The sequence below is a fragment of the Rhinolophus hipposideros genome (assembly GCF_964194185.1).
Source record: "Rhinolophus hipposideros genome assembly, chromosome: 4".
Lineage (NCBI taxonomy): Eukaryota > Metazoa > Chordata > Mammalia > Chiroptera > Rhinolophidae > Rhinolophus > Rhinolophus hipposideros.
In genome coordinates this window covers 12,538,565-12,552,652 of record NC_138050.1, presented here as the reverse complement: position 1 = coordinate 12,552,652, position 14,088 = coordinate 12,538,565, and the positions used below count along the sequence as shown (strand labels likewise).

Genomic DNA, 14,088 nt, shown 5'->3' with positions numbered 1-14,088 from the left:
TTTTGACGGTTGCCAGATGGGAGGGGAGTTAAGGGGGCGGGTAAAAAATGGAAAGGGATTAAGAAGTACAAATTGGTTGTAACAAAGTAGTCATGCAGATGGCAGGGTATAGCTGAAGAAATATAATCAATAATATTGTTATAACTATTATGTGTTCTAGATTTATCAGGGTGATAGATGGGACAGGGGTTGGAGGACAGGGTGAAAAAGGTGAAGGTATTAAAACAAGTACAAATTGGCAGTTACAAAATAGTCATGGGGATGTAAAGCATGGGGAATGTAGTCAATAATACAGTAATAATTATGTATAGTGCCAGGTGGGTACTAGACTAATCAGGGGGATCACTTCTTAAATTATATGAATTAAATTATATGAATGTCTAACCACTACGCTGTACACCTGAAGTTAATACAAAATAATACTGAATTTTAACTGTAATTAAAAATTTCAAAAGCAGTGAAAAAGGTGAAGGGGAATAAGATGTTCATATTTCCAGGTATAAAACAAATAAGTCACGGGGATGTAATGTACAGCATGGGGAATATAATCAGTAAATTGTCATAGCATAGTACAGTGTCAGATGGTTGCTGGACTTTTGGTGATCACTTCTTTAGGTATATAAATGTTGAACAACTATGGTGCACACCTGAAACTGATATAATATTGTATGTTAGCTATACTTTTTAATAAAAATATTTTTTAAAAAGGCTCTTTGGAAGGAGAAGAACTAAGTTGGAGGACTAATGCTACCAACTTCAAGAACTACTATAAAGCTACAGTACCCGAGACAACTTGGTCTTGGCAAAGAATGGACAAAGAAGTCAATAGAACAGAACAGGGGCCCAGAAATACACCCCTGTGTAGTCAAGTGGTCATAGACAAAGGAGCAAAGGCAATAAAATGGAGCAAACACAGTCTTTTCAACAAATGGTGCTGGAACAACTGGACCCATATGCAAATAAATAAATAAATACACAAAGAAAAAACAAACAAATAAATCTAGACACAGACTTTACACCCTTTATAAAAATTAACTCAAAATGGATCACAGACTAAATGTAGATGCAAAACTATAAAATCCTTAGAAGATGACATAGGAGACAACCTGACTACTTGGGGGTGGTGATGTATTTTAAGATACAACACCAGAGACAGCATCTTTGAAAGGAATAATAGATAAGCTGGACTGCATTAAAATGAAAAACTCTTACTAAGACAGAATCAAGGGAATGAAAGTAAGCCACAGACTGGGAGAAAATATTTGTAAAAGACACAATCTGAGAAAAGACTTATGAAAGATATATAAAGAACATTTTTAAAACTCAACAATCAGAAATCAAACAACCTGTTTTAAAAAATAGGCCAAAGACCTTAACAGATACCACACTGAAGAAGACACACAGATAGAAAATAGCCTATGAGAAGATGCTCCATATCATATTGTCTTCAGGAAATGCAACTTACAATAACAGTGAGCTAGTATTACACAGCCATCAGGATCACCAAACTCCAGAACACTGACTATACTAAATGCTAGCAAGGATGTGGAGCAACAGGAACTCACATTCATTGCTGGTGGGAATGCAAAATGGCTCAGCAACTTTGGAAGGCAGTTTGGTGGCTTCTTCGAAAACTAAACATACTCTTCCCATAAAATCCAGCAGTAACACTCCGTGGAGTTACACACTCCCCAAAGGAGTTAAAAACTACGTCCACATAAAAACCCGCACATGGATGCTTACAGCAGCTGTGTTTATAAATGACATCATTTGGAAGCAACCAGGAAGTCCTTCAATAGGTGAACAGATCAATAAACTGTGGTCCATCCAGACAATGGAGTATTACTCACTGCTCAAAAGAAATAAGCTGCCAAGCATAAAAAGATATGGAGGAATCTTAATCGTATATTACTTATACTTAGTGAAAGAAGTCACTCTGAAAAGGATACATACTGTATGATTCCAACTAGATGGCATTCTGCAAAAGGAAAACTATGCGATCAATAAAAAGCTCAGCGGTTGCCGGGGTGAAGGTGAGGAGACTGATGAATATGCAGAGCAGAGAGGATTTTCACGGCAGTGAGGATACTCTGCATGATATTATAATGATGGACATATGTCATTAGACATTTGTCCAAACTGACAGAATACACAACACCAAGATTGAACCCTAAGGTAGACTACGGACTTTGGGTGATCATCGTATGTCACTGTAGCTTAATTCTTAGTAAAAAATGGTACCATTCTGGTGAGTGACTCTGATAATCAAGGAGGCTATACACGTGTGTGGGGAGGGGGTATAAGGGAAACCTTTTTCCTTCCTCTCAATTTAACTGCAAACCTAAAACTGCTCTAAAAATATAAAGTCTTAAAAAAAGGGCTCTTTACAAAGAGCTGACTAACAGAAAAAGAGACTAACAAATGTGAGACATTTACTATGTGTCAGATATGGTGCTGAGCATTGTGCATATATTTCATTTTTCCACCTAAATAACCCAAGGAAGTAGGACTGTTCATCCTCTTTCCAGATGAACCTGAGCTTTTTTTTCATGCAGAGATAAGTACTTTTGTTCATTTAATAAAATTATTTCATTTAAAATATAAAACTGTCCCCAACAATAGACTGATTCATTTTTCTATTCTGTCATATGTATCATCACTGTGAAAAAGGGTATACACCAGGTATTCATTTAACTTATTCAAAAACACTTATTTAGCACCTACTATGCATCAGACATTATTCTATGTGCCAGAGATGCTCTTGTGGACAAAAAGAGATCAAAATCCCTTGTATTACGGAGTTTGTATTTTGGTGGGAAACAAACAACTAAAGTAATAAATACGTAAAATATACTATACATTAGGTAGTCATAAATGTTGACTATAAAGCAGCAAAATCGCAATGTAAAATATTTGGGGAAAGAAGTAGAATTTTAGACAAAGTAGCTACAGAAGGCTTTTTTTGAGAAAGTATATGTGCATTGAAGCCTGAAGAAAGTGGGAGAGCTCGCTAGGTAGTGGATTTTTTGGAGAAAGCATTCCAAGTAAGAAGAATAGCCAGGAACCACAGTGAGTGGAACAAGAAGAACCAGGGAAAGTCATTGGAACAGAGGTCAAAGAGTTGACAAAGACCAGATCACGCACCTTTGCACCCACCGTTCACGCCACTGCAGCCAAACTGGCTTCTGACTATTTTGTGACTAGCCCGAGCACCTTTTTCTTTTGCATGTTGTTCTCTCTGCTTGAAATGCTCAGATAGGCCTTTGCTCAAGTGGTTCCTCATCAGAGTAGGCTTCTCTGCCCATTCTGTCGAAAACAGCACACTTCTTGTAGGTCACTGTATGTTATGTTTTGTTTTCTTTCAGTAATACGGGAAGTTCCTGGAGCAGCATTGTCCAGACAGAACTTTGTGACATGATAGAAATGTTCTGTGCTGTCTGATGGCTGCACCAGCCACATGTGGCTATTGAGCACTTGAGTATGTCTCCTGTAACCATGGCATTGAATTTTCAATTAAATTTAATTTTCATTAATCAAATTTGAACAGACACATATGTTTTGTGGTTACCATCCTGCATAGTATAGCTATGGAGGTTTATGAGCCGAGGAACAAAAGGATACACTCTAATAAGAATCAATCATGCTGTTGTGTTGAGAATGGACTTCAGGAGGTCAAGGGCAGAAGCAGGAAAACGCTGATGCAGTAAGTGAGACACGGTGGCGCCGTGGATCAGGTGACATCAAGGTAATGGTAAGAAGTGGTCAAATGCTGCATACATTTTATGACAGACAACAGGATTTGCTGAGGGGCTTGATGCTAGATGTATGAAGAGTACTTAAGATAAGAGCAACATTCATGGCTGGGGCATCTATAAGACTGGAGCTCCCCTTGGCTGAGATGGAAATGACTGCAAGATGAACTGCTTTTAGAGATCAGCGAGGAGCTCAGTTTTGTCATCCTAAGTGTAACATGACTAACAGATATCCAAGTGTCAGATGCCAAGTACGTAGATGGATATACAGGAGAACGAAGTGATCTGGACTAGAGATAAGAGTGAGGCACAAAAGAGAAGTGGTCCAAATGACTGTGCCTTTTAAGAAAATCAAATACTAAGGCAGATTATAGAGAGCAAAACCTATCCTTAAAGATTTATAGTTCAGTGACTCCATTAGGAAAGGATGATAATAGAAATATTGTGTTTTTCAGTTAGTCAGCACTGGGATTTAATATGCAGGAAAGGACAGAAGATACCTGCTCTTCCGAGGAGTCCTACCTGCCAGTCTTTCTGTCAATCTAATGAGATATCATAAAGGGTAAGCAGAGCAGAAGATGCATCTGATACGCTACCATGTGACAGACACTCTAAATGTCACTGTCCTTTAGCTGTATTTTAATTACATGATGAAATATTAAAACTCAAACCATGTACAGCTTTATACATTTAAGGCAATATTCTTAATCATACAAAATGAATTACTAGTAATATAAAGTTATAGTCCTGACTATATAAAACTTAAGTAGATAAATCCCATTTAGATGGCACAAAAGGAGAGACAACGTCTATAGCTGGGCAAAATGTTCACATTATTGTTGCTCTGTATGATGGTTGAATTTTAAGTGTCAACTTGGCTAGGCCATGGTGCTGAGTTCTTTGGTCAAATATGAGGCTAGTTGTTGCTATGAAATATTCTGTATCTGCGATTCACACCTACAATCAATTGACTTTAAGTAAAAGATAGTATTCTCAATAATGTGGGTGGGCTCATCCAATCAGATGAAGAAAAGGCTGGCGTTTCCTGAAGAAGGAATTCTACCTCAAGACTGTAACAGAAATCCTGCCTGAATTTCCAGCCTGACTTCCTACCCTACAGACTTCAGGCTTGCCAGACCCCACAATCACGTGAATCAATTCTTTAAAATAAATCTCTGTCTCTACCTGTGTCTCGCATACATTCTATTGGTTCGGTTTTTGTTTCTCTGAAGCAACCTGACAAACTCTGCCTCTATTTGCATAAGATGTGTGATACTATGTACATTTCATCTAACTTCTGAAATCTTTAGTTTGTTCATCATACTATGCAGAAAATTTCAGTATTAAACTTAATATAGATGTTCAGAAGGTTAAATGAAACCATCCTTGTGAATGTCTTAGTATTGTGCCTGACACACAATAAATATTTGAAAAATGTTAGATGCCACAGTATTATTATAAGAAACAAATATGGAGTATTGACTATTTTTAAAGACATTATGTTACAATATTACTTAAAATTAAAAAAAAATACAGTTTCCTTAAATATGTCTTACACTTGAAACCCCAGGATAGTTGGTCAAATACTATCCTGGTCATATTCAAATGTTCTTCCGCAAAAGAATCACTTCTACCAGAATTCTTCTTAGTAGTGTCCTGTCCACAATTAACTAACCCCTAAACTCTGCCATACAGAGACTTAACAAAAATATTTAATGGGATCAAATATAATGAAGCTATAAAAATGAATAGCATTAACAATCGAAACATAGTGACATCCTGTACTACTATTTTTCTAGAAAACTTCATTGTGCAGAGGGAAAAAAAAAATATGCCCACGAAAGTTTGAAAAGAGAATATTTGTAGTTTATAAACAACCAATGTTGGTTTAATTGTACTATAAATGTACATCATAAATGCACTAAATTGAGATGAAACCTTCCTAAACACACACACACACACACACACACACACACACACACACAACTGAATAAAAAAATATGGAAGGAAAATTTTAAAAAGAATCTATTACCTCTCCACAACGAATGCTCATATTGTTATTACTTGTATGTAAGAAAAACTAAGAATGACATAAATTTAATAAGTAGGAAGATTGGATTCTTTAAGATTAAAATAGTTGCCTAAACAAATTTTGTATTGTTAACATATAATTATAAATTAGAAATAACTTCTATTGGAGCTACTTTTAAAAGTTTATATTTTCTCCAAAATCCTTCTAAAGAGACATTACTAAAGATACCAGGTAAAAAAAAAACTAGCAACTTTTTATACTTTAAATCATATTTTCTAAATAATTAAAAATTTACAGTCCTTTTCCTCTTCTAACCCTTATAAATAGCCTATGAATTATTATCTACTTGTAATTTGTTATAACTCACCTATGAGACACAGCTCCCCAAGCACCATGCTTGTTCGTGAGAATATTAAGAATCTTCTGTTTCAGCTGATTTGCTGTAACGTGGTCTCGATGTTTGGCAGCACTAATGAGATGGTCACACATCTTTTCCTCCTCTCTTCTGTCAGCAGCATATTGGGCACACTGTGACTATAAAGACATACAAACCATGCATGATGATTAATGTATAACTTCCCCTGAGCATAAGTAAAGAATGATATCTAACCTTAAGTTAAAAGATAATTCAGTTTCAAATCCAGATAATGACAGTTTATTCTCCAGAATACATATAGTAAACTTTCAAACTTGTACATATGTTGTTTCTATGTAGTTATACATATAGTATACATAAAATAATTTGGATAATGACATATAAAGTAATTAATAACTTTTAAGGTTTCTTCCAATTCTGAAATTTTGATTTTAATGTAGTCCAAAAAATAATCATTTTTGAAACAAAATGAGTGTGTCAAAAATGTAAATCGACCTATTATTTTAAACAATATAGTATATATCTTGCTTAAAGTAAGAGTTATGTTCCTGATAATTATATATATATATATATATATATATATATATATATATATATATATATATAATATATATATATGTAAAAGAAAAAGCAATGGTTTAGGGCTTTAGATCTTGGTTTTATTTCACATTTTATGAAAGTTATTTTTTCCCATTGTACTCAGTTTTATATTTGTAAAATGAGGAGCTAGGAAGAGATGTTCTCTACAATCTCTCTCAGCTGTAGAATTTAATGTGTTCAAAGGTTCTCATAATAAGTACCATCTTATTCTTGTATCTTCTAATAATCTATTGTCCTGTCAGCTACCTGCATTCATGGTCATTGGTATTAGTAACATAGCTAATCAATCTCATTGTGTATCAAAAGATTCAATATGAACATGAAAATGACCATTTTTTAATCATGTTTGATTTTTTTATAACCTTTTTTTTCTTTTTTTTCTAAGAAGTGTTTATTATCAGAGCACCAGTGGTCAGAGAAGGCAGTGGGTTAACTCCTCCAAAAACTGCCTTTTATATTAATTTTTATATGGAGTGGGTTGACTATAAATGTTAACATTACCAATATGTAATATGAGTCATATGACTAGGGAGAAAAAAAATCTCATACATCTAAAAAACCACATATAACTAGTTCACATTCATCATTATTATGTAAAAATCTGTTTCATGGAAGGTATTTAAACATGTCCTTTCCATCTATCTATTCATATAGACTACCACCACAACCCATCTTTCAGAGAAATAACCCTACAGTAATCTAAGAAGGATTAATTCATTTTCCAATTTATCTTTTTGTACAGGGAATCACCAATTAGTACAAAGATCTGCCTCCATAATGAGGTTAATATTTCATTAGTTCATTGGAGAGTAAAATTAAATTTTCATTTTTCTTCCTTAACAATTACATTGGTTAAGTAAAAAAATCGGTGAAGTAGCCATCTCAAATTCAATATACTTTTTCTCTTAATTACAGGCTTCTTTGGGAGATAAATTCCTCAAAAAGCCCTACTAAAATATCATGACTTTTACAAAATCTTTTACAATTTAAAAGTGGTGTTTGGTGAAACACACACACACACACACACACACACACACACACACACACACAACCAATGCATTTACTAATATAGCTCTAACCTAAAAGGAAGAAATCCAAACATTTGGGTTAAAAACTATATACCTTCATTAAGTAACAATGATAACACTCTCAAAGTTAGATTTACATTAGTGTTTTATGTATATAGAGTTCAAAAATCACTGAGTCTTCACACCCCCCCTTCATGGCTTCTTATCACCATTGGCCATGCGTCCTCAACAGGAGTAATCTCATCCCCAAGGGAGTGAAAACGGGTCTTGGGGGTATGTGGAAAAAAATCTTACTCTTTTTATGTATAAAGCTCTGATGTATACACAATACACAAACAGATACGTGGCATGTTGGTAGTCATAAAATTTTACTGGGAAACAAGACAAAAACTGTAAAAAAGATTCCTTAGGGGGCGCAATAATGAAAAAAAAGGTTTAAAAACTGCATTTTGCTTAGTATCCCCTCAGTTAAATATGTGTGAAAGGTGGTAACTTATACCTAGCTGCTTAAAATCCATTTTAAATGTTTTCACATGACAAATATTGATTTGATTTGCTTATATCCTCAAAAAATATCTTGATTTTCTTAGTAGAAATATGACTGAGTCAAAACTGATCCTGCAAGGAATTCGGTTAATATTCTACATCTTATTTACTAACAGAAGTCCAATATTAATTGAATATTCTTATTTTGTTTAGAGTTCTGACCTATCTTACACCTAAACGCTTTCTTCAAAGAACAGATAATCTTTTCTTTTCATCCAGAGTATAGCATGAGACCCGGATAAATATCCAAACGTTATTTATTGTTGAGGTGGTATGAAACTTCTTTGACAAACATGTAATTGTCTATGTACTTTCATCAAAGTTTAAAATATTTGGTATTCTTTTCAAAATAAGGTGTTGCAATCCCATATAACAACTGTATGCTGTGTCATCTGACAAATGAAGCAGAAGTTACTGGTATTAAAGTGCCTAGAGATATTTCTCAGTCTCATGCTTCTCAGCTAGCCAGGTCAGAGATCACCAGACTTAGGACATCAGCTTGCATGACTAAGAGAGCTGGCTTACTGAGATAAAAACCTCATCAAAACTGCAAGCTTGGGCTCTGCTTTCCAACCACACAATACTTGTTCACGTGTTGCATCAGGAGAATAAATTAGTTAGTTAGTTATTATTTTCAAGGCCACTGACAGTCCAAACTAAGCCAAACACCAGATCACCTAAATATTTCTGAAACCAATATTGTTTTGTAAATTGAATGAACTGAAGTAACTGCTACATTTAAAATACTGAAATCGGGGTATCTGTTGAACTGAAGCAATACAAGAAACTGTAAATAATTATTGACATGCTAAAAAAAAATTTTTAATTAAAAAATGATTACTCTGAAATATACAGTACTTCAACATCCTTTAGTGTTTGCATATAAAATAGTTCCTTGTTCTTTATTCAAGGAACTTACAAGAATTTTAAAACTATTATATTTCCATATATATGCTTTAATTGTCAATAAAATATCAATTATAGAAATGAAATATAATCTATAATTATCTATGGCCATTCTAAAGATGGGTATTTAATAAATAATGAATTACGGAGTGTTTGGCAAAACTGAGTTTCTTTATATAACTGCTTATATAGCTATACTTAATGGTATGTAAATTCTGCTAGCTTAAAAATTACTAAAGTAATTGCTTTATAAAATTGTATTTCTTCAGTTACCAAGTGATTAGTCACAGGGCAGGAGGGAATCTCTTCATGTTGTAAATGAGGTGAAAATAAACCAGTGCTCTGGGTTTGACATGCCTTCGGTAAAATTTGAAGAACTGAAATGCCTTTGGTAAAATTTTCCTCTAAAAAAACAAAAACTCTCTTAATGTAAGGTTACCATCGGTGACAGCTGGCTGATAACAGAAAGGCAGACTCTAATCTGTTCCCCAAACCTTACCTCAAATTCTGCATGTTTATGTACATCCTCGGCTCTCTGTCTGTTCAAAATAAATTCAGCTTCATTTGCAACACGAACTATGTGGTCCTTCATAGCATGGCATAGTAATCTAAAAAGAAAAATACATTTAGAATTATTATTCTCAAAAGCTTTGGTTGATCCAACTTTTTCAACAATCAAACTATGCATAAATTTCAGACAGAGCTACATTATAAAATTAATATAGTTGAAATTATAATTCAATGGTATTTGACATATAGAAATATGCTATAAAACTGTTACAGCAATGCCTCTATTAAATACAGTGTTTTGTGAACAAATCATTCACTTAATAAAGTTCAGTCAACGCAATAAAAATAAATGATTTTTGATGGAATATTTTTAAATGGTTAAAACAACAGAATTCACTATCTTGGAAGTAAATTTTCACACAAATGCTAGATGACCATATATTAAGAAATCTATAGACTGGATTCTAACTTTAATTAATACAGATAATAGGACTATATGGCATCTAAAATTCATTTAAATGCTAAGATTCTAAATTCTAAGATGGAACTACAATGAAACAAACTTTAAAAAATGCAAACAAGGGAGGCAGCTATGCTCACAACTATACCACCAATACAAGATGTGGTACATCGTATACACAACGGAATGTTACTCAGCCATAAGAAAAGATAAAAATCTACCATCTGCGACCACATGGATGGATCTTGAGATTATCATGCTAAGCAAAATAAGTAGAGAACCACAGAAAAAGTCGAAAACCATATGACTTCACTCAGAGGTGGGATATAAAACTGAAAGCAACAAAGGAACAAGACAAAAAGACAAACAAAAACTCATAGACACAGACAACAGTTTAGTGGTTACTAGAGGGTAAGGGGGGAGGAGGGAACTAGAAGAAGGGAAAGGGGGTCAAATGTATGGTGACAGAAGGAGATTTTACTTTTGATGGTGAACACACAATATATAGATAATATGTTCTAGAATTGTACACTTGAAACTTATACAATTTTATTAACCAAGGTCACCCCAAGAAGTTCAATGAAAAATGCAAACACGGAGCAAACATTTTTTAACAAGAAAAATGCAAACACGGAGCAAACATTTTTTAACAAGAATAAGACACTCTTTTTAAAGTGTCTTAAGATACATAGTGAGAAGCCTCTCATTAGATCCCCTTTCCACCTGATTTCCAACCTCAGTGAGCACTCATTGCTATTGGTTTCTTACATATTTTCAGTGATTTTTAAAATATACATAAGAAAATACAAATATATTGTTTTTCACTACCTTGTTACACTAATATAAGTATATTATACAGATTTCTCTACCTAGCTTTTCTCACTTAGCAATATATCTTGAAGATCTTTTCATATCTACACAGCACGGGCAGAGGTTATTTCCAAAGACGGCTGCAACAAGAACTCCCATCCCACATGCTTTTTCTGGAGTGTGATTTTGTCATTGCTCCATCAAAAAGAGGAGTCTTTTTCCACTCCCCTTAGGGCTGCTCGGTGACCTGCTATGACCAACAGAATACAACAGAAGTGATGCTATGTGATTTTCAATGCAAGGGCATAACATGCCTTGCAGCTTTTGCCCTTCTTTCTTGGAACTCTCTCTTATAGAACCTGCTGCAATGCTAAGAGAAGCTAACAGCATGTGGAGAAACTCAAGAAAAGAGATGTGCAGGCTCCCAGGCCTAGATGAGCTCCCAGCACAAAGCCAGCCTCTCAGGTTCCACAGCCCCAGACAACTCCACGTGGAGCAAAATAATTGCTTAGCTGAACCCAGTAAATAAGACTCAGGAGAGATTAAAAAAATAATAATAAAAATGGTAGTTGGTTTAAGCCACACGATGATGATGATGATACTGACCATAAGAACTATCACCAAACTGTTTGAGAGCTAGGTAATAACATAGTTTACACATAATACTTTATCCTCACAAGAATCCTCAGAGATATATATTATTTTCATTTTTAAAAATAAGAAACCACAGCTCAGAAAAAATTAAGTTCCTTGCCCCAGATCGTTAAGTTTTAAAAGAATTATTATAATTTTATTAGCCTACAATACTTTTTAAAGTAAAACCTTTTAACTATGTTTATTTCTTCCATCCTTCTGTGGACATTCTGACATTCTTTTCATTTGACTAATTAAAAACAATGATTATGCCTTTTCAGATCTTTTAAAATATTTTCTTTCACAATAAGCAATTATTGCGTTTAAAAAAAATCAAAGGATATTTGAAAGTTAACTTTAAGAAAGTCTGAGTTTTTCTGAAAGTGCAAATCTATGAAGTAATTTCAGTTGCTTTACCTATTTTTCTTTTTGTGGATGCCCGTTATTTCTTTATGGGTATTTCTATTTCTTTATCTTTGGTGTTCTACAATGCCGGTACCATGCATCTAGCATGGGTTTCTTTTTATTTATCCCAGTGAGGTGCATTTTGATTCCCATACTTCTATAGTCATGTTTTGGTTTCAATCAGTTCTTAAATATTCACAACAATCATCTTTCACAATATTTCATATACTCTGTATTCTTTGCTTTTTAAATTCTAGTGACTTGTAAATTAAACATTCTAGATCCACTTCCATATCTCTTAAAACTGCTTTCATTTTTCATCTCTTTCTCTCTCTGCATTCTAGGTAAATTTTTAAAAATATATGTTCCAAGTCACTAAATCTCTCCAACTTTGTTTAATCTGATGAATCATCAATACATGGATTATTTTTCCAAATTATAGTTTTTAAATACTACAAGTTTTAGTTTTCAAAATGTTCCTGTTCATTTTGATGATCTTTTTATTCATTCACCTTTGTGCCTATTTCCCGTATTTCACCATTCTAATCACCACAATCGCTGGAGATCTAAATTTTTATTTCTTATTGAAAATGGCTTCCAATCTCATAAATTTAGTCATCTTCGATTGTTACATCATTTGTGGTTTTAATCTGTGGGAGTCCAAAAGACGTATGTCAGTACATGATTGCTTTTATTTCTGCTGATATTGAGGAGGCCCCAGAAGAACCATACCAGCCTCTCATTAAGGATGCTGGCTTAACTTGAAAGTCCTAGGCTAAAGTCTTCATTTAATTTCTGGCCCAAGGTTTAAAACCCCAACAGCACTGCTGATTTAGGCATATGCCGCCAGTGCATTCCTACTTCTTGAGGCACCGATTTATAGGGTGTAGGGGTGGCCCTGGGGAACTCCTAAACCATTTATAAGATCCATGTTGCCTCAAAGATCATACCCCATGTAGTACGTACCTGAATGAATGTAGTATCTGAAGGCAGCAGAAGGTAACCTCAGATCACTGAGTAAATACTGCTTTGATAGAAGTCCCTATTCACTTGCAGTCCACTGAAATGTGACTTTTAAATAATCCTATACTAAATTAATCATTAAGTTTTACCATTTTACCTCCTTAACATATTTTAATGTTTATTCATACCACTAACACTGCTTTAATTTAAGCCTCAATCCTCTCTCACTGGATTACAACAGTCCCTGATTTTTCTGCCTCCTCCAATTCTTTCATCCTTCCAACATATTTGTCATTTCTTTTAATACATTTTTCTTTTTAATTTATTGGGGTGACAATTGTTAGTAAAAATACACAGATTTCAGGTGTACAATTCTGTATTACATCATCTATAAATCCCATTGTGTGTTCACCACCCAGAGTCAGTTCCCCTTCTATTACCATGTATTTGATCCCCCTTACCCTCATCTTCCACCTCCCACCCCCCTTATCCTCTGGTAACCACTAAACTATTGTCTGTGTCTATGAGATTTGGTTCTCATTTGTCTGTCTTGTTCTTTTGTTGTTTTTGGTTTATATACCACATATCAGTGAAATCACATGGTTCTCTGCTTTTTCTGTCTGACTTATTTCGCTTAGCATTATACTCTCAAGATCCATCCATGTTGTCACAAATGTTCCTATATCATCTTTCCTTAACGCCGAATAGTATTCCACTGTGTATATATACCACAACTTCTTTATCCATTCATCTATCAAAGGACATTTTGGTTGTTTCCATGTCTTGGTCACCATAAACAAAGCTACAATGAACACTGGAGCACACGTGTCTTTATGCATAAATGTTTTCAGATTTTTGAGGTAGATACCCAGGAGAGGGAATGCTGGGTCATATGGTAATTCTCTTCGTAATTTTTTGAGGAACCTCCACACCGTCTTCCATAACGGCTGCACCAGTCTGCATTCCCACAAACAGTGTATGAGGGTTCCTTTTTCTCCACAGCCTCTCCAACACTTGTTACTGTTTGTCTTGTTGATGATAGCCATTCTGACTGGGATGAGGTGAAT

The 14,088-nt window shown here is 34.4% G+C and overlaps 1 protein-coding gene across 4 annotated transcripts in view; it reads right to left on the bottom strand.

Moving 5' to 3' along the window:
• The window catches only part of NBEA (neurobeachin), a 656,028-nt gene that overhangs the window by 289,933 nt on the left and 352,007 nt on the right, over positions 1-14,088 (bottom strand). For all 4 annotated transcript variants that reach the window (XM_081046841.1, XM_081046842.1, XM_081046843.1 and 1 more), the window contains 2 exons: positions 9,740-9,848; positions 6,152-6,318 (listed from right to left, as the gene is read on the bottom strand). In XM_081046841.1, coding sequence (XP_080902967.1) covers positions 6,152-6,318; positions 9,740-9,848 — 276 coding nt within the window. The remainder of the gene's footprint in view (positions 1-6,151; positions 6,319-9,739; positions 9,849-14,088) is intronic.